The 22,857-nt window shown below is 37.3% G+C and overlaps 1 protein-coding gene across 1 annotated transcript in view; it reads right to left on the reverse strand.

The window, feature by feature from the left end:
- Positions 1–2,326: 2,326 nt before the first annotated feature.
- The window catches only part of LOC148849510 (uncharacterized), a 65,748-nt gene continuing 45,217 nt past the window's right edge, over positions 2,327–22,857 (reverse strand). Inside the window, exons 19-39 of the mRNA XM_088951950.1 lie at positions 16,729–16,857; positions 15,511–15,709; positions 15,287–15,430; positions 15,106–15,149; positions 14,826–14,909; positions 14,532–14,600; positions 14,330–14,406; positions 12,049–12,118; positions 10,132–10,281; positions 9,206–9,271; positions 8,897–9,041; positions 8,200–8,264; positions 8,056–8,121; positions 6,627–6,720; positions 5,527–5,563; positions 5,331–5,388; positions 4,932–5,042; positions 4,695–4,762; positions 3,273–3,339; positions 3,109–3,177; positions 2,327–2,554 (exon numbers count right to left, since the gene is read on the reverse strand). Of these exons, the coding sequence (XP_088808076.1) occupies positions 2,468–2,554; positions 3,109–3,177; positions 3,273–3,339; positions 4,695–4,762; positions 4,932–5,042; positions 5,331–5,388; positions 5,527–5,563; positions 6,627–6,720; positions 8,056–8,121; positions 8,200–8,264; positions 8,897–9,041; positions 9,206–9,271; positions 10,132–10,281; positions 12,049–12,118; positions 14,330–14,406; positions 14,532–14,600; positions 14,826–14,909; positions 15,106–15,149; positions 15,287–15,430; positions 15,511–15,709; positions 16,729–16,857 (1,899 nt within the window). The 3' untranslated portion in view covers positions 2,327–2,467. The remainder of the gene's footprint in view (positions 2,555–3,108; positions 3,178–3,272; positions 3,340–4,694; positions 4,763–4,931; positions 5,043–5,330; positions 5,389–5,526; positions 5,564–6,626; positions 6,721–8,055; positions 8,122–8,199; positions 8,265–8,896; positions 9,042–9,205; positions 9,272–10,131; positions 10,282–12,048; positions 12,119–14,329; positions 14,407–14,531; positions 14,601–14,825; positions 14,910–15,105; positions 15,150–15,286; positions 15,431–15,510; positions 15,710–16,728; positions 16,858–22,857) is intronic.

A 22,857-nucleotide genomic window follows, 5' to 3' on the forward strand; every position in this document is an offset into this window, starting at 1 on the left:
GTTAGCCACCAAACCAGGTAGAGGGTTACCAATTGATTGATTGGTTTGTAAGTGATCTTGATGTTGGAAACCATTCCTACCTTATTTTGAGGTTCTCAAGATGTAGATGGCTTAATGGGAGGGGAGTGAGAAAAAAGAACTAGGTAGAGGGTTACCAATTGATTGATTGGTTTGTAAGTGATTTTGATGTTGGAAACCATTCCTACCTTATTTTGAGGTTCTCAAGATGTAGATGGCTTAATGGGAGGGGAGTGAGAAAAAAGAAAAATCTATAGTTACCTTAATGAAGATCTCCAGGGAATGACTTATTGAAAACAGCTTGAGAAACATTTTCATGTAGGAGACATGACTGGTGAATGGAAATTGATACTTGAAACCATATATTGAGGTAGAGAGACAGAAGAGGAATTACTTGAGCCTGGTGAACTTCCTAGTGAGCATAAAATTATACTTTGGTGGAATTCCTTGAATACCAAGTAGGCACTATGATGACGCTTTGGCACACGGATTTTAGTTTCAATGGGAGAGGGGATGACCATAAGGCTGTGTTTGGTTGTAATGTAATTTTATTTGCATTAGTGCAAATGCATGGGAGTGAAAATGAAAAAAAAATGTAAATTCTTGTTTAATTTTGTTATGGATTTTGTTTTATTCTACTTCAGGTTTTAATTTACTTCATTTGTACTGCAATCAAACAAAATACTAAAATTTAAAACAAAAATATATCAGAATTTCCAGTCAAATAATTTGCATTACCATAATTTTGCATCAGTGTATATTTATTTGCATTGCAACCAGACAGCCTAAAGTACGGACAAGGAGAATGGGATTCTGCACCTTATAAATTGGTTTGTTATTTTTCTGCATACATAACGAGGGAGCCAGGGAGGTAATTGGGCATACGTCTGTGTAATGATCATTTTACCCACAACCAAATTCTAATTACTGCTGTTGGGAATTGGGGGCAAGTAAAAATAAAATGTAGATTATGGTTTATTGTCGAATGAATTAGTAGCTTTTTTCTTTTCTCTCTATATATAACTTTGGCTACAGAATTAATTGGTTAAGAGTTTGGTTAATGGTTAGTGTGAACCATTCCTGTCCACACCCCAATATATCGTCAATGAGAAACTCGTGGATACGTCCCCTATACGGTTTATTTTTGATCCCATGATTCAAGGAGCAAGGTTAGAGGTTGTGTGATCTAAGAGAGACTACAGATACACAGAGATACAACTTTAGTTTTATTTATGAAATTCCTACAGTTGCATTTTAGCTATATGATCTAAAATATTAATTATTTTACTTAATTCTTGTAAATTTTTAATGTTTTTATCAATAAAATAATATTTTTTATTTTTTTAATTAGTTTACTACTGTTTTATAAAAAAAAATTAATATTTATTAATTAGTATTAATTCATTGATGCATTTTTTAAAATATTTATCATGTAAAATGCAAAAATTAGATATTTGTGATTAACTGTGCATATCATTCATAAAATGAATATGAAATACATGGAATCAAAAAAGTGTGGTGTGGACTAGTCCAATCCACACAATTTGACCACATTTCAGAACAATTGTGATTGTGGTGTGGACCAATCCACACACACAAAGGGGTTGGTCAATAGTGGCAAACTCTTCAACCAGTTATTCAGCTTTCTTGGACACCACCAACACAACAAAAGGTAAAATTAAATTTTGATGGAAGTTCCATGGGTAATTCAGGACCCTCGGGAGCTGGAGTCTTTGGGGATGGGGAGGGCAGAATGGTGCCGCTATACTCTCGTCCCATAGGAGTGGGAGACTCTATGAGAGTTGAAATTTTGGCTCTCCTACATGGCCTGAGATTTGCCAAGAAATGGGAATTTCAGAACTTAGAGGTGGAAGGGAATTCTAAATTGTTGATAGGGTGGCTGAAAACAGAGAAGTTGGGTGTATGGACGTATAGACGACAGCAAATAAGGGAAATAATTTGCTTGGCAAGGGAAGTTGGAGTAACATTTAAATGGGTAAGGAGATCAGAAAACTATGTGGCAGATAGCTTGGCAAAACAGGGGACAGTCGGGGCAAATTTTTTTTGGGCTGTACTGTAACTCTTGATGTTATGTTGGGGTCAACACTCTTTTGTCTGAGTGGTTGACAGTGTAAGATGTTTATTTGATATCCTTAATGAAAGTTACCGTTTCCAATCAAGAAAAAAAAAATTTCCAAATCCAAAATTAAGCAACTACCATGACGGTGGAACTTAATTTTATCTATATCGCTTACAGCTTACCTTTTTGCTGGCATTCCTGAAGATGAAAACAGACAACAAAAGGACGTGATGCTAAAGAAACCTATTTAATTTACACTATTGAGACTATTTTAGCAAGTGCTCGATTATACATGCAATATACATAGTATCGATACAAAACCAACAGCATGTAAAAGATGGAGTGTGCAATACATTACACACCCATCACCTACAATTGTGATGAAGATGACTGCTCTTCTTGTTTCTTCTCAATTAGTAGGCATCTTGAAGGGGGGCCACAAATGCTCAGTACCACCTAGTAAACATAAAAGCCAGACCATTCTCAGTAGGAAACTTTGTGCAAAATGTGGATGGTTGTAGGCATAATTCACTGTGAAACTTTGTTGAACTTTTGCATTGTTAGACCATGGCTATCAAGGGGATTAGCTAAAGGCATCATTTAGAGTGTATAGTTATTTGCATTCAAACCATTATCTTTATAATCCTAAAATTTTGATTTGTGCATGAAATGCATACTAAGTTTCAGTGTGGCATGGACACTCCTAAAACGAACCAAGTGTCAATGTTGGGCCTGCATTGGACTCTAAACACTCCATGGATTCTTGAAGGACATTTGTGACCTTTTTCTTTTTCTTCTTATTCAACATGGATGAAAGGCTTGATAACCAATCAAATGGTATCATAAATAGATGGGTCCATGATACGATTATGATACCAGAAAGGCAAGATAACCAATCCAATGGTATCATAAACTTGGTAACCAAGCAGCTGGTATTCATCAAAATTCACAGGGTGTTCTGGCATCATAGATATGCTAATTTGTAATAAGGAAAGTTCTGTCCAACTTACAGGCAAAAATACAAGCCCATGTAAGAACCCAATAAGTACCAATGCGAGGTACATTTGGAAGTAATAAACCTGCCAAGAGACAACAGTGTTTAGACTTTAGATTGCTGGAAGCAGATAGCAGACATGCCCATAAAAATCAAAGCTGGGTGGGTAAGATCAGAGACCACAAAAACTTCTGATCTTGCAAAGAATAGGACAATCACTCCAACTAGCTTCGTAAGTGTAATTCCGCTGAAAAAAAGAACATAAGAAACAGTAACATTTGTCAATGAAAGAATTAAACATAGAATAAATCAGTAGTATGGACAAAGAGAGCAGAACAATAATGTGTTCAAGATTCATCTGGTTCATGGTTTAGACCTCTCCCTACCTCTCTAGTCCAGTCCGGGAGTTAAACTTGTGGATCAGAAAGGAATATCTAATTGAAATGTGCTTGATACAAGTTCTTTTAGGAGAGGATGGAAAGAGGGGACATCCTGAAGAAAAAATTATCAAGCTGATATACATATTCAAGTTACTGAGAGGTCATTCAATAACAGCTGAAGTCGCTGAACTGAATGGCTTGTTGCTTCATCTTTTTTGGTCGATAAAATAATATATAAATAAAATATTCAAGGATATGATAGTCAACCAAACTTCAGCTTCATTTATTAAGGCGCTCACAACCTACTTATAATTTGTTTACTAAAAGACAGATCAATAAGCCATTTAGTTTAGCCACTTCAGCTGTTGTCAAATGGTTCTTGAGTGTTCCTGATCTTCCTTTTTCACACTAAACATAAGAAAAAATGTGTCCAATAGTACTAATTGTTACAAAATTAAACCATTTTCCATTGCAAACCTAAAAAAAGATGTGCTATGTGCCACATTTAATTAGGAATGGCAATGAGGCAGGGCAGGGCCGGGTTTTGCCTGCCCTGCACCCAACCCCGAATTCAAATTCCCCGCCCCAAACCCCGAAGGGGCTAAAAATCATAACACCATACCTGTCCCCACGGGGAACGGGGATCCTCCCCTGTCCAATAGTTGGGGCAGGGTGGACAAATACCGTCCCTAACCCCAGAGTTTCGGGTTTTCCCCAAACTCTGTTTAGTGGTAAGAAAACCCGCCCCGATCGGGGCGGGGCGGGGCCCCACGGGGACGGGAAAATTTGCCATCTCTACATTTACTGTCGTGTATACTTCAGCTTTCCTTTTTTTCTCATCATTTCACGTGTTTTATATTATTATCGGTCATTACATGCATGCATGGATCAATATGCCTCAATAGCAGATGATATGTGCAATGGCAAACCTCATGCTGACAAGAATGAGAATGTTGATTTGAGTCTGAGAGCAGTCACTTTATGCAAAAAAGAATTAGGTCCAAATAGTTATGGCAATCATTAGGTGATGGCCTTTCTGAATACTATGCCAGTCTTCTTCTATTTTATGTTTTAATCAGGCAAACACTGATGGAAACATCATCTCTGATACTTCAAGCCATTTACATCCAGGGGAGAGTGTTCAACCAACCGGTATCAAGACTTTAGCTTCCTTCTATGTATCTTTAGGGAGGAAACAGGATGAAAAGAATGAAATGCTAACCTGAAGACAGAAGCTCCCATTGTACTCAAAGCCTCCTTTGCTCGCTGGCCTCTGTCGCCACCACTTACCTGTGACAAGAAAAGCTCAAGATTATTAGAACTGATGACAATTCACAATTCTATCAACAGAATCCCCTCCACACCAGAGCCAAGAGTCTACGAAATTTCTCCTCCAGTGCAACATTAGGTAAAGGTTAGTTAGTCCTCAAAATAAAACTGAAATGGGATTAATACTGACCGAGAAAGCATGTGTGATATGAACACAAAACTCAACAGCAATTCCAATCGACATTACAAGATTTACAACAGAAACCGCATTCAGTTGAATATCTAGAATTGCCATCACCCCCTGCAGAGTTCAATTTTTCATGTCAAAGAAACATAAAAGATAAGATTATAACCATTTAGCACATCAATGCAACACAAAAGCATAGAAACAAAGTGAGAATTTCAATTGCACATGCAAAGGATTGCAACCAACAACTCCAATATGACTCTACAAAAACTTAACAGTTTACCTAATAGATATATTCTTCCTAAAAATAAGCATATTTGTATTTTATCGTAAAAATGGATAAACACTTAATAGCGGTGGGGTTATTATTTCTTATAGTTGCAAAGAGAAGGGAAGGCTCACCATGAGATCCACAACAATCATTGACAAGACAATTAAGATAATTGTGGAACTCCAAAAACTGCATGTAATTGGGAAAAAACCAATTAGTGATACTTTGGTTAAAAGAGAAGAAACACTACATCTTCTTCAATAATCCATTTTCCTCACAGAAAATGATTAATGATGCAATTTTAAGTAAAATAAAATGAAAACAAACCTGCAAGTGATGACCAGGCAGACAATAAATACGGCACCTATTAAACCATTAAATAAAAGTTCACATCAATACAAGGAAGTAAATCATCCAATAAAAGACCCAAGTTCCAACCTTTAGCTTCTTGTCCACTTTCAATAAAAATTAAAAATAACAAGAATAAAATGGCTGTCAAAGCTCATAGAAAATGAAGCCTATAAAGGCATCAATAAGCAACCTAGAATTTATACTTTAGGTTCATCACTCAAAATTCAAGGATATTAAGCATAACTCAGTCAAGAAGCAACACATTTAAAAATTGAACAAAGTTAAAAAAAATTAGAATATTCGGCATCCGACAATTAATAACAAGATGGGAGAGTTGAAGGAGATGCTTGGATATGCCAGATGAATGTAGAAACTGAAGATTTCAGTCTTATATATTCTTTCTTTTTTCGGCTTCTGGGAGAACCTTTTTATGCTGTAACATTTGTACACTGTATTCTTTTTATTCTTTCTTGTAAGAGAGGGACATAATGGTCCTTTCTCAGCCTTGTATAGAAAACATATATAAGATATCTATCTCTCTTTGGGCGGGTGGACTACTGAACACACCCTTCTATATTCTGTTTTTCTCTTTCGAACTAAGTTGACAATGAAGACTACTAATTTAAAACCCCTAAAATGACGATGGGAAAGCCAAGATGACCATAGTTTAGGCACCAACAGCTTATTCTTGAAAAGAGCAATGGGTTCCAAATATTCTTACCAATCTGTGTCTTGATTCTGTATTTTGAATGGTACCATATTATTTTTCAATTATTTAAATTTGATTCTAGCATCTTAAGTTGCTAAAATATTTATGCCTTGTATAATAATAGCATTGCAGGAATGCTTATTTTTGTTCATTATTTACTATCAAGTTTGGATCCATATCCAACTAAACTATTTCAATAGAAAGAAACATTAAAGTTGAAAGGGGATTCTAGACCGAAAAAGATATGAAAGTAATCATTTTACTTGGCTAATACATTATATCAGTGAAAATATTCAGGACATGGCAAAACTAGATATTAAAGATATGATCCAGGTATGAACTACAAGAATTCTTGTATTAAACTAACCAAGTGCTATTGCAAGGTTGATCAATGCTGTTCTCCAAATATCCAGGTATTGCTCGAAAAACATATAAAATACTGAATAAGGAAAGATTTCAATCTGCATCAGAAAAATCCAATCAGTGTAGGAAAAAGGTCAAGGACTAATGTCAACTGAAAACATAGAATTTAGTTCCATTGCAGAGGAAAATAATTTGTTAGAGTGCTGGATAAAACATTGACAAAATTTGGTTTCTGTGTTGGATAATATGTTGTTTTTTATGAGTCAAATTTTTAGAATCAGTTATTATACTATTCTAATTTAGTTAGCACTCATGCTTTCAGAAATTTTCACGTATATGTTCCTGGATATACATACTCTCGGATAAGAACTAAATCAAGCTGCATAAAACTATTAACTGCAAGGCCTACCACTTAGAGTTGTCTTTAAGAAATCAAGTTCCCACACCATTAGAAATATATTCTAAAACTTTCAGTCCTCTCAGGAATTTTGTCCCTAGTATATAATGCCCACATACTAGTTATTTAAAATCCGAGGCTACAATTCCTTCAATCATGGTGAAACCAATGATTCAGGTGTCTCTTTTGGACATGACTACATGAGGTGTTGTCTCTGTACAATTTATTTGAATTTTGAGGCTTGCCCGACTAGTGCCAACACCTACAACATCAGCATCATCATCTAAGCCTTGTCCCAACAAAACCATCATCATCATCATTTAAGTGTCCATAATTTAAGGATAAGTGACAATAGCTGCAACGTGTTCCTTTTTATTCCAAAGGGTAAATAATTTTGGCCTTTTTAGGTAAACTAGAAATAATTCGGCCTTTAGATCTAGTTAATTTGGATTGCCAATATCATACCCGACTTTGAAACTACATATCTGTTAAAGTTTAAGCACAATGGAATGTTGGAACTTATTAAAGTTATTGTAATTCTATCTCATCCATGTTTACATGATTACACCTACATATGCACAATAGATAAAATTATAAAAAAAAAAATCCAAAATAGGATGTTCACATGACTTGAACCCCTAACCTATAGTTTGAAAACAAGGTTAATAAAATATATTATAGAATCTTTGAAAATACCCCAAAACAGATAATGTACATCTAGATGTTGGTGGCTCATTAGTTTCTTAACAGTATCAACTTATTAATAAACATTCATCAGTAGCCCTTGAATTTGCGTTCACGTATTTGGTAAATGAAATAATTAATAATCATTAATCAGTGGTTCCATAATTCCACACTTCTTTCCTTCCAGGAGGATACAATCTCAATAATGGTGTTAAAAAAAAAAGGAAACTTTCTTAATTATTTCTTCCAATTCATGTTCATTTCAATACCCCAACATTTATTATATGAAAACATGATGGGGTAACAGGATAAATAGAAAGGTAATTCTGCTTTGGTAGAATTAAAAGATTACCCCCAAAGAATCTGAAACCCTTGAGCTGAACTCTCGTGCGGCTCGCATTGAATTGACATAATCACTCTGTGAAATACCACTTGAATAAATCATGCTGAAAACAAAATAATATTCCAGTTTTAATTTTCTAAGATTCTAGCTTACTTGTTTATTTAGTGGGGTATGATATGTACGAAATTCCGATGCTTGTATAATACCACTGTTGTAACCTGCTAACCAGAAATACTCAGTTAACAAAAAAAAAAGAAAAATCAAAATAATTCTACTAAAGAAAGGTAAGAGATTGAGGCAATGTTTTAAAAACGACCCAGATATGGAACCACTTCCCCTACCGGTGGCAGGTTTGTGGTTCAACCATTGGGGTCAAATGGGTCAACCTGTAATTTCATAAATCAAATAATAAATAAAGATAAAATGCAGAAAACCCATAAAACTACAGAAAATCTCCAGAAAAATTGGGCATGCTTCTAATATTATATATTCATCATATTAAACCAAAATAAGTGTGATAAGTGAGAATATTGTTATCAATGATGGAAATGGATAAAATATTAAAGAGAGAAAAAGAGAATTAATATCTAATTCATGACCTGCTGACTAGGTCAAACAGTTAAGCAGTTCAATTGGATAGCACATGGAGTTGTTGACCAAGTCAACTTTTTGCAAGGAAATGGTTCAGGGGCTAAATGGACCCAGAAACCTGGACAGGTGACAAGTTGATTGGTGCAACCAGATATTGGTTTGAAGAACTAAATTGTACAATACATGAAAGTGTGCATGTAAAAGCAGATAGACCAGATTATATTGCACATTTATGAAGAAGAAAGACATTTTTACAAACCATTCAGATCCACACTGCTGGTGTAAGCCCCATGTCCACCCTTGGCACAATCAGCAGATGGTAGGGCATCAAGGAACCATGGAAGTTTCTCCCTAAATTGTGCAGTAGAAGGACGATCATTATGCAAATCTGAATGACGGAAGCACTGAAAGTACAACAAACCATTAGCACTAAACCCACTCTTGTGAATTTTAAGAGTATTTTGTGTCTTGATTCACATGATAGGCATCAGAAAAAATATTTTCATGATAACCACAACATAAAAAAATACTAAGAAATTCCTTAAATGCTTATAAGAGGCAACATTACCGTGGTACAATCTTTGCATATCCCACCAACACCACAAGAACTTTCATCAGGGGAACAGCATGGAGGCTGGACAAAAAATGCATGTGCTTAAGTAGACAAATGGTGAAATAAATAATGAAATCAGATATACTAATTGAAGAGTTGAGTTGCTACTATAATTCCAAAACAACCATACAGGCAAGCTGGTTAGCCAGTTTAACCATCTAGCTCATCAAGATGATTGAAGTCTCTGGTGGTAGTCCTTTCTGGTCCATGCAGATGCAGGCACCTGCAATGGGGTTGTCGCTACCACATAGTGAACCATAAAGAATATTACCTACCTAGGAGTACTCAATGACCCAGTAGATACCGAGGTTCAAAATATCGATACAGCCCGATATGTCATCAGGGCTCACTCCCCTATTTTTTTTAGTCTTTTTTTTTTTTTAAACCTGGTTCAGAGGGGTCGGCTTAAGGACTGTCTACCCCTTGAACCTGATTAAACCCCAAAACACCCTCTGTAGGGCGTATCAGGAAGCCCCCAATATGATATGTATCAGCTGATATGGTCCGATACGTATCAAAATTTCGAACCTTGGTAGATACATGCTTTGCGAAGCCACTACCAATAGCACAATATCTTATAAGAATAAAGACAAACTCAGGCCACAGTTACTGTAGGTTTTTGCAGAATTCATGCCAGTTCATCAGAAAAGAACTTTCAATTTTAGGAGAGTAAAGTCTATTTTAAGAGAGTAATCATGGAGAAGAAAAAGAGAACAGGATTCAAATTAAAAGGAAGGAATTTAAATTATGGTATAGGGAGTTCAGGTAGCAATTGCTAGCCTAAATTTCTAAGAGGAGTGCTTGGCACATTTATTGATATCATTTTCCATAAATTAAGTCTCCTCTAAACAATAAAAATGCCTATTATATAGATCATTGACCTGATCAGCAGGGGGACAGTAACTGCCATTTGTAAACTTCCGGCAGCAACCAAATGCTTCTGGGGAAATCCATACAAGAAAGTCATCAAGCCATGAAGCAGCTAGCTTAGCAATGTAGCTTGATTCCGGTACCAAGGATGCCCTTGCTATCTGCAAAAATATGAGAGAGAGAGAGAGAGAGTCAGGCACTAAAAGAATTTGGATCTTTTCAAACTTTTTGTCAGAGACAAGAAAAGACAACTTTCAAAACAATTAACATGAACATAAACCATCTTATACTTATAAAGGACCAGAAACCAGCATGTAAAACTAACAAAACCGATCTAACCATGTGCAGGATTTTAACCCAACATTATGCAAATCCAGGGATGACTTCCAAAACAATTAACATGCATATAAACCAACTTATAGAGAACCACAAACTAGAATGTAAAACTAGCAAAACAGAGCTAACTATGTGCAGGATTTTGCCCCAACATCATACATATGTAAATCCATGGATACATCACCAAAGTCATAACCTGCTAGGTTCTAAAGGGAACCTCCAAATCACTTCCTCAAAAGATGTTTTTTTTTGAGAGATTCCTCAAAATGAAGTTATTTCTGCCCCTAACCCTTCGAAAACCCTGAAGCTTCATCATCTGTTCACTACAATCTTCCAATTGTTATGGTGGTCTTAAACTCACCCGTTTCCATTTTCCATAGAAATCTCCAATATGGACTCCAAATTCAACAAATAGATAGGAAGGGTGGAAGGTGGATTTCGTTAATATCATTATGTTCTTCATGAAATTATTATTATTTTTCCAGGTCAGAAACTTCTTAGAAAACATCAATCACAGAGTTGATTCCATTAAATCTAGGAGTTCCTCCTAGAGAGGCCACGATAACTGAGTGATTGAAACAAGAAGTCACACCTAAAGATTATGACAAACTCGAGAAGAATATCATCCCCTTTATAAATCTCCACAAGACCACTCTGCCCATGATCAACCTTGAAACTGGATATCTATTGAAAACATCTTATGAAAAACTACAAGTTCATCACAGAATCCACCCTCTAGTTCTTGAAAACAAAAATGACGATCGTTAAAAAATTTACAATTTCCATCTCTACTATGAAGACCTTAAATGGTCACTCTCTACCTCAGCCAGCTTACTAAGATATTAAGGATTTCCCACCAAAATAAATAGAAAAAGAGATAAAATCTATCCTTGTTCCAAGCCCCTGGGCAAAGAAAAGCTCATTAGAGGGTCATTAATTAAGAGAGAAAAATGAGTTAAAGAGACCCTTAAAATTAGGTTATGTATTATGAAACTTGTTTAGTAAAACGTGCTTTCAAAACATGCTTTTCACATTAAACAGTATGAATAGGTATTTGGATGCGGTAATCTATTTCTACACTATGACATCAGACCATACATGTGTCTACTTTTAGTACTGCAATTTGGAAGTCTCCAAAGTCCATGTGGCTGCACCAAATATACTAAGTAGCAAAAACATGTGATACAGAATTGTTTTTGTGCTTTTAAAATGCCACAGGGAAATCCAAATGCCAAATGTACTTTCAGATCATATTTTACTTTAAGCCAACTACTTGCCATATACTGAGTTTTTGGAGAGTTAAAACTTTTGTGAATTTGATCCAGACAAACAAATTATGCAAAAACTACTTTTAGGGAGTGCTTTAAAGGTTGTATTTTTTCAGAGAAAGGTATCTTTCACACGCTGAAATCAAACCAATGCATATCAAGTGGAATAAAGTTGTGGATAGCACATATATTTAAGTCCATTCATATAAATGCAATGTATACTGCATTATGATTGTTTAACTACAAATAAATACACAAACAATAACCTGGGAAACAAAAATATATTATTAGAAGTGATAGATGTTTCACTAGCAACCAGTTTACCTCATTTAAAAGGGAGTTGGGATCACACTGGCTGATGGAGCATAATTGGTTTGTATGTCTTGATTCTGAGCTGAGAAGCAGGTAAACCAACACCAAAAATAAATGGAAATTCAATAATCTTGTTTTGAGTCAAGACAAATAAACAATCAACAACAATGAGATAACTGGTCTCAAAATGGAGAGAAGAACAAATTTTGCACAAGTTCTTAATACCTTTTCAGCTAGAAAAATATCTTAAAAGATCCAGTATAAGTCAACATTTGATGGTTAAGATGCCAAAAACTTTTGGTGTAGTTAAAACTTTTACGGTACTGTAGATAATATATTATGTTTAAAGTTCAGTACTTTTCTTTGATTGTTCATCCAAGAAAGCATACCATAGTTAGGGAAGTGAATGGATTATATCATTATCTGGATATGATACAAAAACAATCTGATTAGGAAGGATATGGGAAAACAAATCTGTTCTGAATTTGAATACCAATCATGTCAAGCTCGGACACTAGTTGTCTGGTCCAAATCAGAACCACTGACAGCCCTAACCATAGTTATGATCACCTGAGTTCATTTCTTAAGAGGGGTCATTTCTTAAAAGTCAAAACTAAGGGAGTTCATTAAGTAGTATGGCTAGGAACTTTAAAAGGATCTTTGGGAGTCTGATGTAGTTATGGAAGATGAAATTTGAATACTTTTTGTAGGTTTATAAAGTGGATTGGTTTGAGTAGTATACAACAACTGATCTCTTCGGTATTCTTTTACCCCTTGATGCAGGAGCATAAAGGGGAGTTTCATGGCATGATGTTTTCTTTTTAGAATGTGATAGTAAATAAACTAAATTTGTTGAAAAGAAAAATGTTACAAGAGAGGTTGATAGAATAATTTTAGAAAAGAAAAATATCTTGTTACAGAATCAATAAGAAATGTTGCCCCAACAGGGCAGCCCAGTGCACAAGGCTCCCGGAATGCAGGGTCTGGGGAGGGACAGATGTATGCAGCCTTACCCCTGCATATACAAACGTTGCCCCAACACCAATAAAAAAGGCCATTGCTCAATGTTGGTCCAGGTTCCCAGCTATTTGGGTTCTTGGGAGGGGTGGACTGGATATAATCTTAACCTTTGGCTCTTTTTCTTCTTTTCTCTCAGACTAGAACCTGAGTCCCATACTTGTCACCCCTAGATTTTACCATTACACCAAGCAATAGCCCCAACACCATGATAAAAACGTAAAAAGTACATTAAGTTTTGCTTGTACGAATTAACAAACCAAAATCCTCAAATCACAACCAGTGAACAAATTTTCCATTCTTCTAACTGTGAAGGTTCTTCCTTACATGCACCCTTATCAGAGTCAAAACTCCTCCCAACAACCCAATCATTGAAAATTCCACTCAATTAGAAAATTCAACTTCCACATTTCATACTTCAAAATCATAATAATATTCCTGAATCAAGAAAAATTGAAGCTTTCCTTTACCTAGGACCATTCCTAAAAATTGGTGGTCCAAACTAGAGACCCATGTCAATTTCCGTTTTTTCACAAACCGGAAAACAAACTATAAAAGACAATGTTGGTTTTTCCATGAGTCCCATAGAGAGTCTAGGGATCCACAACTTTCCATATGTAACAATCAGAACCATCATGGAGATGAACTGAGCCAAAAAAAAAAAACAGTTTGAAACATGATAATAACTGGTTTTGCTATTTACATTAGAAAGTCATAAGGGTCCCAAATAATAACTGATACTGTAGACATACTGGGCCAAATGGGCCTTAACCATTCTTTATTATTATTTGATCTTTTTGTTAGTCATCCTTTTGTTTAATGGGCCTCAAACAAAAGGATGACTAACAAAAAGATCAAATAATAATAAAACAATGGTTAAGGCCCATTCAGCCCATTATCTCTACAGATACAACAATAATAAATCATTAGGGTCCCAAGTTGCAACTAGGTATCCCATGGATGCATACCCATTACAATTTCATTTGAATGCATGCAAGTAGAACCAAAACAATCATAAGACTTGAAGACAATCTGGTAAAATTGCTCAATTGAAACCAATAATGCCTCTAAACTCGCCAGAGTATCATTTTCTTCTGGCTATCCATTTCAAACTTAAGTCATGTTAGCACCAATTAAGGCCAACCACAGAGGGCAGAAGTGCAGGCTGGACAGCAACAACAGTAATACAAACAACAATAGTAACTTATGCACATGGAAGTTCTTAGAATGATCAAATTGCACCTAATTTATAGTTCAAAAAGAAAGATTGTAATACCTGTAATTATAGTTCTTAACCACAAAATATAATGGTGGGCCTACTCTCAGATGCTCAGAAACGTTATTGAAATATCCCTGCAAAGAAAAGGAAAAAAAAATCATTACTGAAAAGTAGAGACGATACCAAATGAAGAAAAGGACATTGTATTATATGCATACTATAGAGAATAATGAGAATAACCAAAGTTCAAAACATAAACCTGAAGATATGAGTCACGGGGAAGAACAATCTTCTGCTCCAAGCCAGGTTGTATCCTTGAACATAATGCCTAAGGTTCAAAAACTTGTCTACTCAATATATTGACAGAAAGCAAAGAAAAGAAAGGCTAAGAAAATTCTTAATAGAAGACTCTAAAAGAGCTATGGAAAGATCAAAGAAATTTGAAAGAAAACATAGTTCTTGATAGAGCATAATGGTAGGACAGGATTTGTGTAGCTGACCCCAATTAGTTGGGATTAAGGCTGAGTTTAATGAAGCATTAAGAGCAACTTACAATGCTTGCTAGAGTTAAAGCAATGAAGATAGCAACCACAACTATTTTAACTCCCCAAAGAGAAAGAACCGGTGCATGGACTTCCTTCAAGTTCAAAAAGATCCAACAATAGATTAGGAAATGAAAGCAAGAACCACAAAGTAACATTTGTGAATAAGAACAAGTTAGTGATTCTGTACAAGATGTACATAAATATGTAGAGAATAATGGAACAAAACAGGACCATAAATTACAAAACACATTACCCTTCTCCATGGAGATCCCCTTAACCAAACATTACCTTCATATATCGAGCAAGCAATCCAGGCTTTCTCTGACCAATGCCTACACAATTTTGAGCTTAGTCAGATTTTCTCACAGTTCCAAGCAAGAAGAAATCAAAATCGGTGATGCTTGAACTATTAAGTGACACAATTTGAATAATTACATCATTAGAGTATTGAAAGAACCCTTTTAAATACCTCCATCAGGCTCAGAAGATGATGAGGGAATTTTTATGCATGGAAAGCAGTCAACCCTATGATCCTCAGCTCGTAAAGAGTCAAAAACTATCAAGGCAACAAAAGCAGTAACTTGCAAAAGAAAGTCCAGAAGAACAGCCAATGCTGCAAAAGAACAATTACAAAAAAGTCAACCAAAGAAATTAAAAGAAAGACATTTCATATTGGGAGATAAGATCTCTTACCTGCAAACATGGAGAACACACGGCATGCAGGCATAGGAATAAAACTTCCAACTGCAAATGCCAAAACCTCAGACAAACTAGCTAGTGTTATAGATGGTCCAACTTCAACAAGTGCATTACTTATCCGCCCTTCTAAAGGCAACTCCAATGGTTGTCGTTTGACAGCATGTACCAAGATACACATGTTATCCACTCCAACCTATAGAGTTAAAGTCAATTCAGTATCAAAGAGATGTTTAACAAATACCCTGGATTTACTTGTTCCAAAAAGTAACTTATGAGCTATCTCAAAGAATCTTTGATTGAAAACTTGCTGCCATTGGAATGAAAATTCCAACTGCAAATGATGAACTAGCTAGTGTCATTGATGATCCACATAAATACATTGCTCATTTTCCTTTAAAGGCAATTCTAATGGTTTCTGGTTGACAAGATGTACCAAGATATACATGTAGCCACTCCAACCTATAGTATTACAATCAGACTCTGGATCTGCTAGAAACAAGACGTGGAAACCAGGCTAGAAAAACCAATCAGAAATAAATTTGTTGGTGTTCCATACTGTTACCAGATGTACCATCAACTAACACATTAACTTCTGATTTGGTGTCTCTATCCACGTTTCCATCCAATGATGCCCAGATATGGGGAACAGGGATATGACTCTCCATTTCCTAGAATTTATATCTAGCTTTTTTTTTTAAGTAAATATCCTTTCTCAAGACTTATGTTTTACCAATTTTAATTATATCTCTAACATGTGTAACTCTCACGTGTGTGTGTGTGTGTGTGTGTGTGTCTCATCAGATCATAGAAGTGCATTTCAAAAATAAATTGTGGAACTTCTACTTAAAGTACACTGAACCAAGTTGCTAACAATTTCATGCCTACATCCATGAGTTATTATTTAGAAAGTTAAAAAGGCTTTGATAGTTAATGCATATGAATATGTAGAACGAGAATTTCGATGAAAAATTCTCAGGTATTTATGTAACACAATTGCGAAAAGAAATATCAGCATATGTGATTTAACAATGGATTTATGAATATAACATGAAGTCTCCAACTTAGCAGAAGCAAAGGATGAGGTCTCCACACAGATGTAAATGTTGAAATACAACATTAGTATGAGCACCATATAACATATAAAGAAGATATAGCATTATAAAAAAAGACATAAGAATGAATAAAAATCTTAGTAATAATGATGGAACTTACAGCTAAAACAAGAAAAGGAATGACTTCCATTATAATTAGTGTAGACTTCACTCCTATAGCACTGAAAAATCCTACAGATCCAAGAACAGAAAGCATGACGACCATAACTCCTGAAAGGCCAAGTAGTACCTGGAATCCAACCATAGTCAAAATAATATATCCAACAAAAATAAAATGTAAGTGGAGAAAAAGAAAGATGAGATAAAAAAAAAGTCTATAAAATTCAGTAAAACGGCATCAATTTTAAAAATATATATAAAGGTACAAGCACAAGGATAACAAAACAAGAATGATATGATGAGATACCGCTCACCTCGGAAGCCCCTTCGAGGGTGGCTTAACCTCCTGAAATGGAAAAGATGGAAGAACGGGGATGGGAGGAAGAAGATAACACAGAGGGGTAATAAGGAAATATTCATTCACACCACTTATTACATGATCGGAGCCTTATATAGCTGGCATATCGAGGCAATCATGAAGAAAATATCTTCTTATGGCAGTGTAACTAACTCTAAAGGAGGCTCTGCCGACATGGCAAGCTAGCCTCTCTGTCTTCAAGTGAAATGCTGATCGATGGGGATCTGCTCTGCACCTACTGTTGGATTCCAAGGGGGTGTTTGGGCTCCAACAATTCCTGCCCCCTTGACATTGACCTTGCCCTCAAGGTCCAGGTTTGGAAACCTCTCATTCAGCCTAAGATAAGGCTCCCAGGTGACATATTCTGATGGGAGCCCAGCCCATTCTATTTTGGCTTCGGGTATGACCTGTCTGCCTCTACAAACCCAACAGAAGTCAACAATTCTGACCGGCTCAGTGTCAAGGTCCCCTTCTTCAGTGAATCGGGGCAAATTAGGTGAGATAGGAGTCTGATTTCCTACTGCCTTCTTGAGGAGCGAGATGCTAGCTTATGCCAAACCCTCCTTATCACTGAGACCTGGCAGTAGGGTTGGAGCTTGAGATAAACGAAGTCATCTACCTGAAATTCCAGCTGGCAGTGGTGTGTGTCATAGTGAGCCTTCATTCTCTGCTGGGCCTTTGCCAAATTGGACTTGAGCAATCTGAGGATCTCATCCCTTGCAACCATACGAGTCTCCACTTCTGTCACATTGGCAGATCCATACTCATATGGCAATATGGGAGGAAGTTCTCTCCCATAAAGAGCCTTGAAGGGTGTCATTCTTGCAACCGATTGAGTTGTACCAGTTTTCTTCCCATAGAAGCCAGTGGGCCCACTGTCTGGGCTTTTCTCCCACAAAACACCTGAGATAGGCCTCCAAACAATGATTGAGAACTTCAGTCTACCCGTCAGTCTGCGGGTGATGACTCATGGAAGGGTGCAGTTGGGTTCCTTGCAAGAGAAAATATTCCTTCCAAAATGAATTCAGAAAAATAGGGTCCTGGTCTGAGACAATAGATCTTGGGGTCCCATTTAATTTGGCTACCTTGCAGATGAAGGTGTCAGCCATCATAGCTGCAGTGTATGAGTGGGGTAATGCAGAAAAATAGCTGTACTTGGTGGGACGATCAACCACTACCATGATAACTGCCTTGCCTGCAGAACGGGGAAGGCCCATGATGAAATCCATGGAAAGGTCTTCCTACACCTGATCCGGAATCCTGAGAGGTTGCAGAAGGCCAGCGGGAGACTGTAATGAGTACTTCTGCTGCTGGTACGTTTGACATTCTGATATATGACACAAAACATCCTTGCGCATTCCTACCCAATGATAGTGGCTGTTGAGCCTCTTTAACGTCCGTAGCACCCCTAAGTTCCCTCCCAAGGCAAAGTCATGAAATAACTTTAACAGTTCAGTTTTGTGGTCTGAATTTTGGGCTACCACAAACCGGCCCTTGAAGAAGAGATCAGGCCCCATAATATGATAACCAACAACATGGGATGGATCTCAGGGCCACTTATCTCTAATGATCTGCAACTGGGGATTAGACCTGGCTTCTTGTCGTATAGCTTCAAAAAGAGGGAAACTGGGCTGAGAACAGGTTAGCTGGGCTAACTCTTCTACTCATGACAGCGCATCGGCCACCTTGTTTGTGGGCCCAGGCTTATATTCTATGAGATAGTCAAAGCCCATCAGTTTACTAAGCCATTTTTGTTGCTCTGGAGTGTATACCCATTGATATGCTATATATTTCAAACTCCTTTGGTCTGTGCTGATAACAAACTGGCAACCCAAGAGGTAGGCACATCACTTGTGCACTGCCATCACTACAGACATCATCTTCTTGACAGTGGACTGATTTCAGTGAGTTGATGAGAGGGCTTTACTGAAATAAGCAATTGGATGCCCCCTTTGCATCAGGACGACCCCTACCCCTACTCCCGAAGCGTCACATTCTACTTCAAAGGGTTGAGATAAGTCTGGGAGAGTGAGAACTGGAGGGCTACAAACAGCTGTTTTCAGTTCTTTGAAAGCCTGTTGGGTCTCCCTTGGTCCACCTAAATGAATCTTTCTTCAATAGGCGCGTTAATGGAGTAGCCATAAGCCCATACCACTTAATGAAGTGCCAGTAATACCCTGTAAGCCCAAGAAAACCCTGCAGTGCCTTCACAGTAATGGGCTTGGACCACTTCTGAATGGCCTCCACCTTCTCTGGGTCTGCCATGACCTAACCTGCTGCAACCACATGTCCGAGGTACTGAATTTGTCCTTGCCCGAAAGAGCACTTGTCATTTTAGCATGAGAAGAAAAACAGCCTTTTGAGAAGAAAGGACTGTTTAGAAAGTTGCAAAAGTTCAAAAGAAAGTAGCAGAAATCAAAGTTCAAGAGGAGAAAAGAAGAAGAAGAAGGTGGCGGCAACTTGGGTTCAGAGAGAGAGATTTTTGAACATAATCTCTTCTCTTACTCCCTTAATTCTATTTCATTAAGTTAAATTTTAGTAATTTACAGATAAGCCCCTAGTTGGGCAGAAAATAAAAAAGACATAACATAAGAAGGAATAAAGCCTAGATTAAGGCCCATTACAGCAAAGAACATAAAAGATAAAAGGGATAAATAGCCTATGGGCCATTCGGCCCATCTTCTCTACACTCCCCCTCAAGCTGAGCATAGATGTCAATCATGCCAAGCTTGCCGGTATCATGCTGAAGTTTAGCCTTGGGAATGCCCTTGGTGAGTAAATCAGCTAACTGTCCTTTAGAGGTGATGAAAGGTAGACACACTTCTCCAGAAGCCACTCTTTCTCGAATGAAGTGTCTGTCAACTTCAATATGCTTACTTCTATCACGTTGCACTGGGTTGTGAGCAATGTTGATGGCAGCCTGATTATCACAGTATAACATCATTGGCTTATCATGCTCAATACCTAGTTCCTCCATCAAGGATCTAAGCCACAATAGTTCAGAAACTCCATGAGCCATGGCTCTGTATTCTGCTTCGGCTGAAGATCGAGCAATAACTGATTGTTTCTTGCTTCTCCAAGAGACAATATTACCTACCACCAAGCTACAGTACCCAGAGGTAGATCTTCTGCCATCAATGTTTCCGGCCCAATCAGCATCTGTGTAGGCTTCAAGTTTCATATGGCCATGCTTAGCAAATAGAATTCCCTTTCCAGGGGATCCCTTCAAATAACACATAATCCGTTTTGCTGCTGCCATGTGAGTATCCCTAGGAGCATGCATGAACTGACTGATGCACTTGACAGCATATGCAATGTCCGGCCAAGTCATGCATAGATAAAGAAGTTTTCCAAGTAGTCTTTGGAAAACTCCCTTATCTTCTAACAATATTCCATCTGAAGCAAAGAGTTTATGGCTCATATCGATAAGAGTAGCAACTGGTCTAGCACCCATCTTCCCTGTTTCAGAGAGCAAATCAAGAACATACTTTCTCTGAGAGATAAGGATCCCATCCTTGGATCTAGCAACTTCTATGCCAAGAAAGTATCTCAATTCCCCCAGATCTTTGATCTCAAACTCTGTATGAAGGAAAGATTTGAGATCATTAATCCTTGAGACATCATTACCAGTCACAACAATATCATCAACATACACATTCAGGTAAACGGCCAAGGATCTTCTCCTCTTCACAAAGAGGGTATGATCAAACTGTGTCTATACATAACCAAAGCTAACAAGGGCAGCCCTAAACCTTTCAAACCATGCTCTAGGGGACTGTTTGAGTCCATAAAAGAGATTTCATCAGCCTGCAAACCTTTCCTTTCATATCTGTTTCATACATCCCTAGAGGAAGAGACAAATAGACCTCCTCATGTAACTCTCCATTCATAAATGCATTCTTTACATCCAGTTGATAAAGTGGCTAGTCTGAGTATGCAGCCAAAGATAGCAGAACTCTCACAGAAGTCATCTTGGCAACAGGGGCAAAGGTCCTCCAGATAATCAATCCCATATGGCTATGTATAGCCTTTTGCAACCAGCCTAGCCTTGTACCTTTCAATGGTGCCATCAGTATGATATTTGATAGTAAAAACCCACTTACAGCCTACTGGATCCTTCCCTTCAGGCAAATCAACCACTTCCCAAGTGTCATTCTTGTGCAGGGCATCAATTTTTGTTCTCATAGCATCCCTCCATTCTGGAATATTAAGAGCTTCTGACACAGACTTGGGAATTGGGTTAGAAGCAATGGAAGAAAGGTAGGCAAAATATGAAGGAGAAAAAAAACTATAAGAAGGGCGTTTGGAAATGCAATGTGCAATACAATTCCTTTTTCCTTTACTAATAGCAATGGGGATATCAAGGTCTGGGAAGGATGGCTCCAAAGGGGCTGTAACAGTACCTGTTGTCTCATCTGTAACTGGAACTGCATGAGGCTCATGTGTTGTAGGGGAAACAATCTGCTCATTTCTGGTTCTTTGTCGTTGGTACAATCTGGGATTAAAAAGAGGGTGAGGAGGTAAAGGAGGAGGAATATGAACACTGGAATGAGAGCGAAAGTGACTGATCCTCCCTTTACTCATTTGGAGGAAGAGACTCAGCAAAAGATTCAACTGGGACAGGAAGAGGAAGGGCAAACACCTGTGACAAATCCTCCAACTTTGGACAATGTCTCTCTAGAGAAGAACCATAAAAGGAAGAAAGCTCATCAAAGGCGTCATCCATTGAGACATACCGAGTGCCAGTCTTCAGATCAAAACAACAGTAAACCTTCTGTGTGGGGGAATAACCAAGGAAGATACAATTGTGGGCTTTTGGTTCAAATTTATGTCTCTGGACACTTGGGATATGTACATAACAATTGCAGCCAAAGACACGAAGAGGAATAGGAAAAAGATTCTTGTCCGGATGAAGAAGACTGAAGGTAGACTTAAACCCTAAAACCCTAGATGGCATATGGTTTATAAGGTAGGTAGCAGTGACAACAGCATCACCCCAAAATTTTGTAGGGACATGTGAGGCAAATAGAATACTTCTTGCAACTTCAACAGTATGTTTATTTTTTCTTTCAGCAACCCCATTCTATTCTAGGGTCCTAACACATGAGCTTTGATGAATAACCCCTAAATCAGTGAAATAGCAGGTCAGGTTTTTCTCAAAATATTCTTTTGCATTGTCGGTTCTGGAAATTTTAATTCTAGTATCAAACTGGGTTAGGACAGAGTCATGGAATTGCCTCACAACTCTAGGAACTTCATCACGAAACTTCATCAAAAATATCCATGTGAATTGAGAAAAGTCATCAATGAACAAGATAAAATATTTGTAGCCACCCATAGAAGGTAAGTGATAAGGCCCCCACACATCAAAGTGCACAATATTAAAAGGAGAAGAAGATCTTTTATTACTCAGAGGATAACTGTTTCTACAATGTTTTGACAGTTCACAAGACTCACAATGAAGAATGGACAAGCTAATTCCCTTAAACAGTTATGGGAATAAATGACTTAATGCAAAAAAAAAGAAAGATGACCCAAACAAAAATGACATAACATGACTCGACTGATGGACTCTGTAGATGTAGACCCAAAAGCAGTTTTTCCATGTTGTTCATGGCACCGTCCAGGAGTATCCAATAGATATATCCATTCGCCTCACAGCCACTCCTAATCACCTTCTGAGACTCCAGATCCTAAAAAATGCAGTTGGAAGGGAAGAAGGTTACACAACAGTTTAATGACTTAGTTAGGCTACTTACAGATAACAAGTTT

Source organism: Nelumbo lutea, chromosome 6, assembly GCF_056320005.1.
Source record: "Nelumbo lutea isolate HS-2025 chromosome 6, American lotus-T2T, whole genome shotgun sequence".
Lineage (NCBI taxonomy): Eukaryota > Viridiplantae > Streptophyta > Magnoliopsida > Proteales > Nelumbonaceae > Nelumbo > Nelumbo lutea.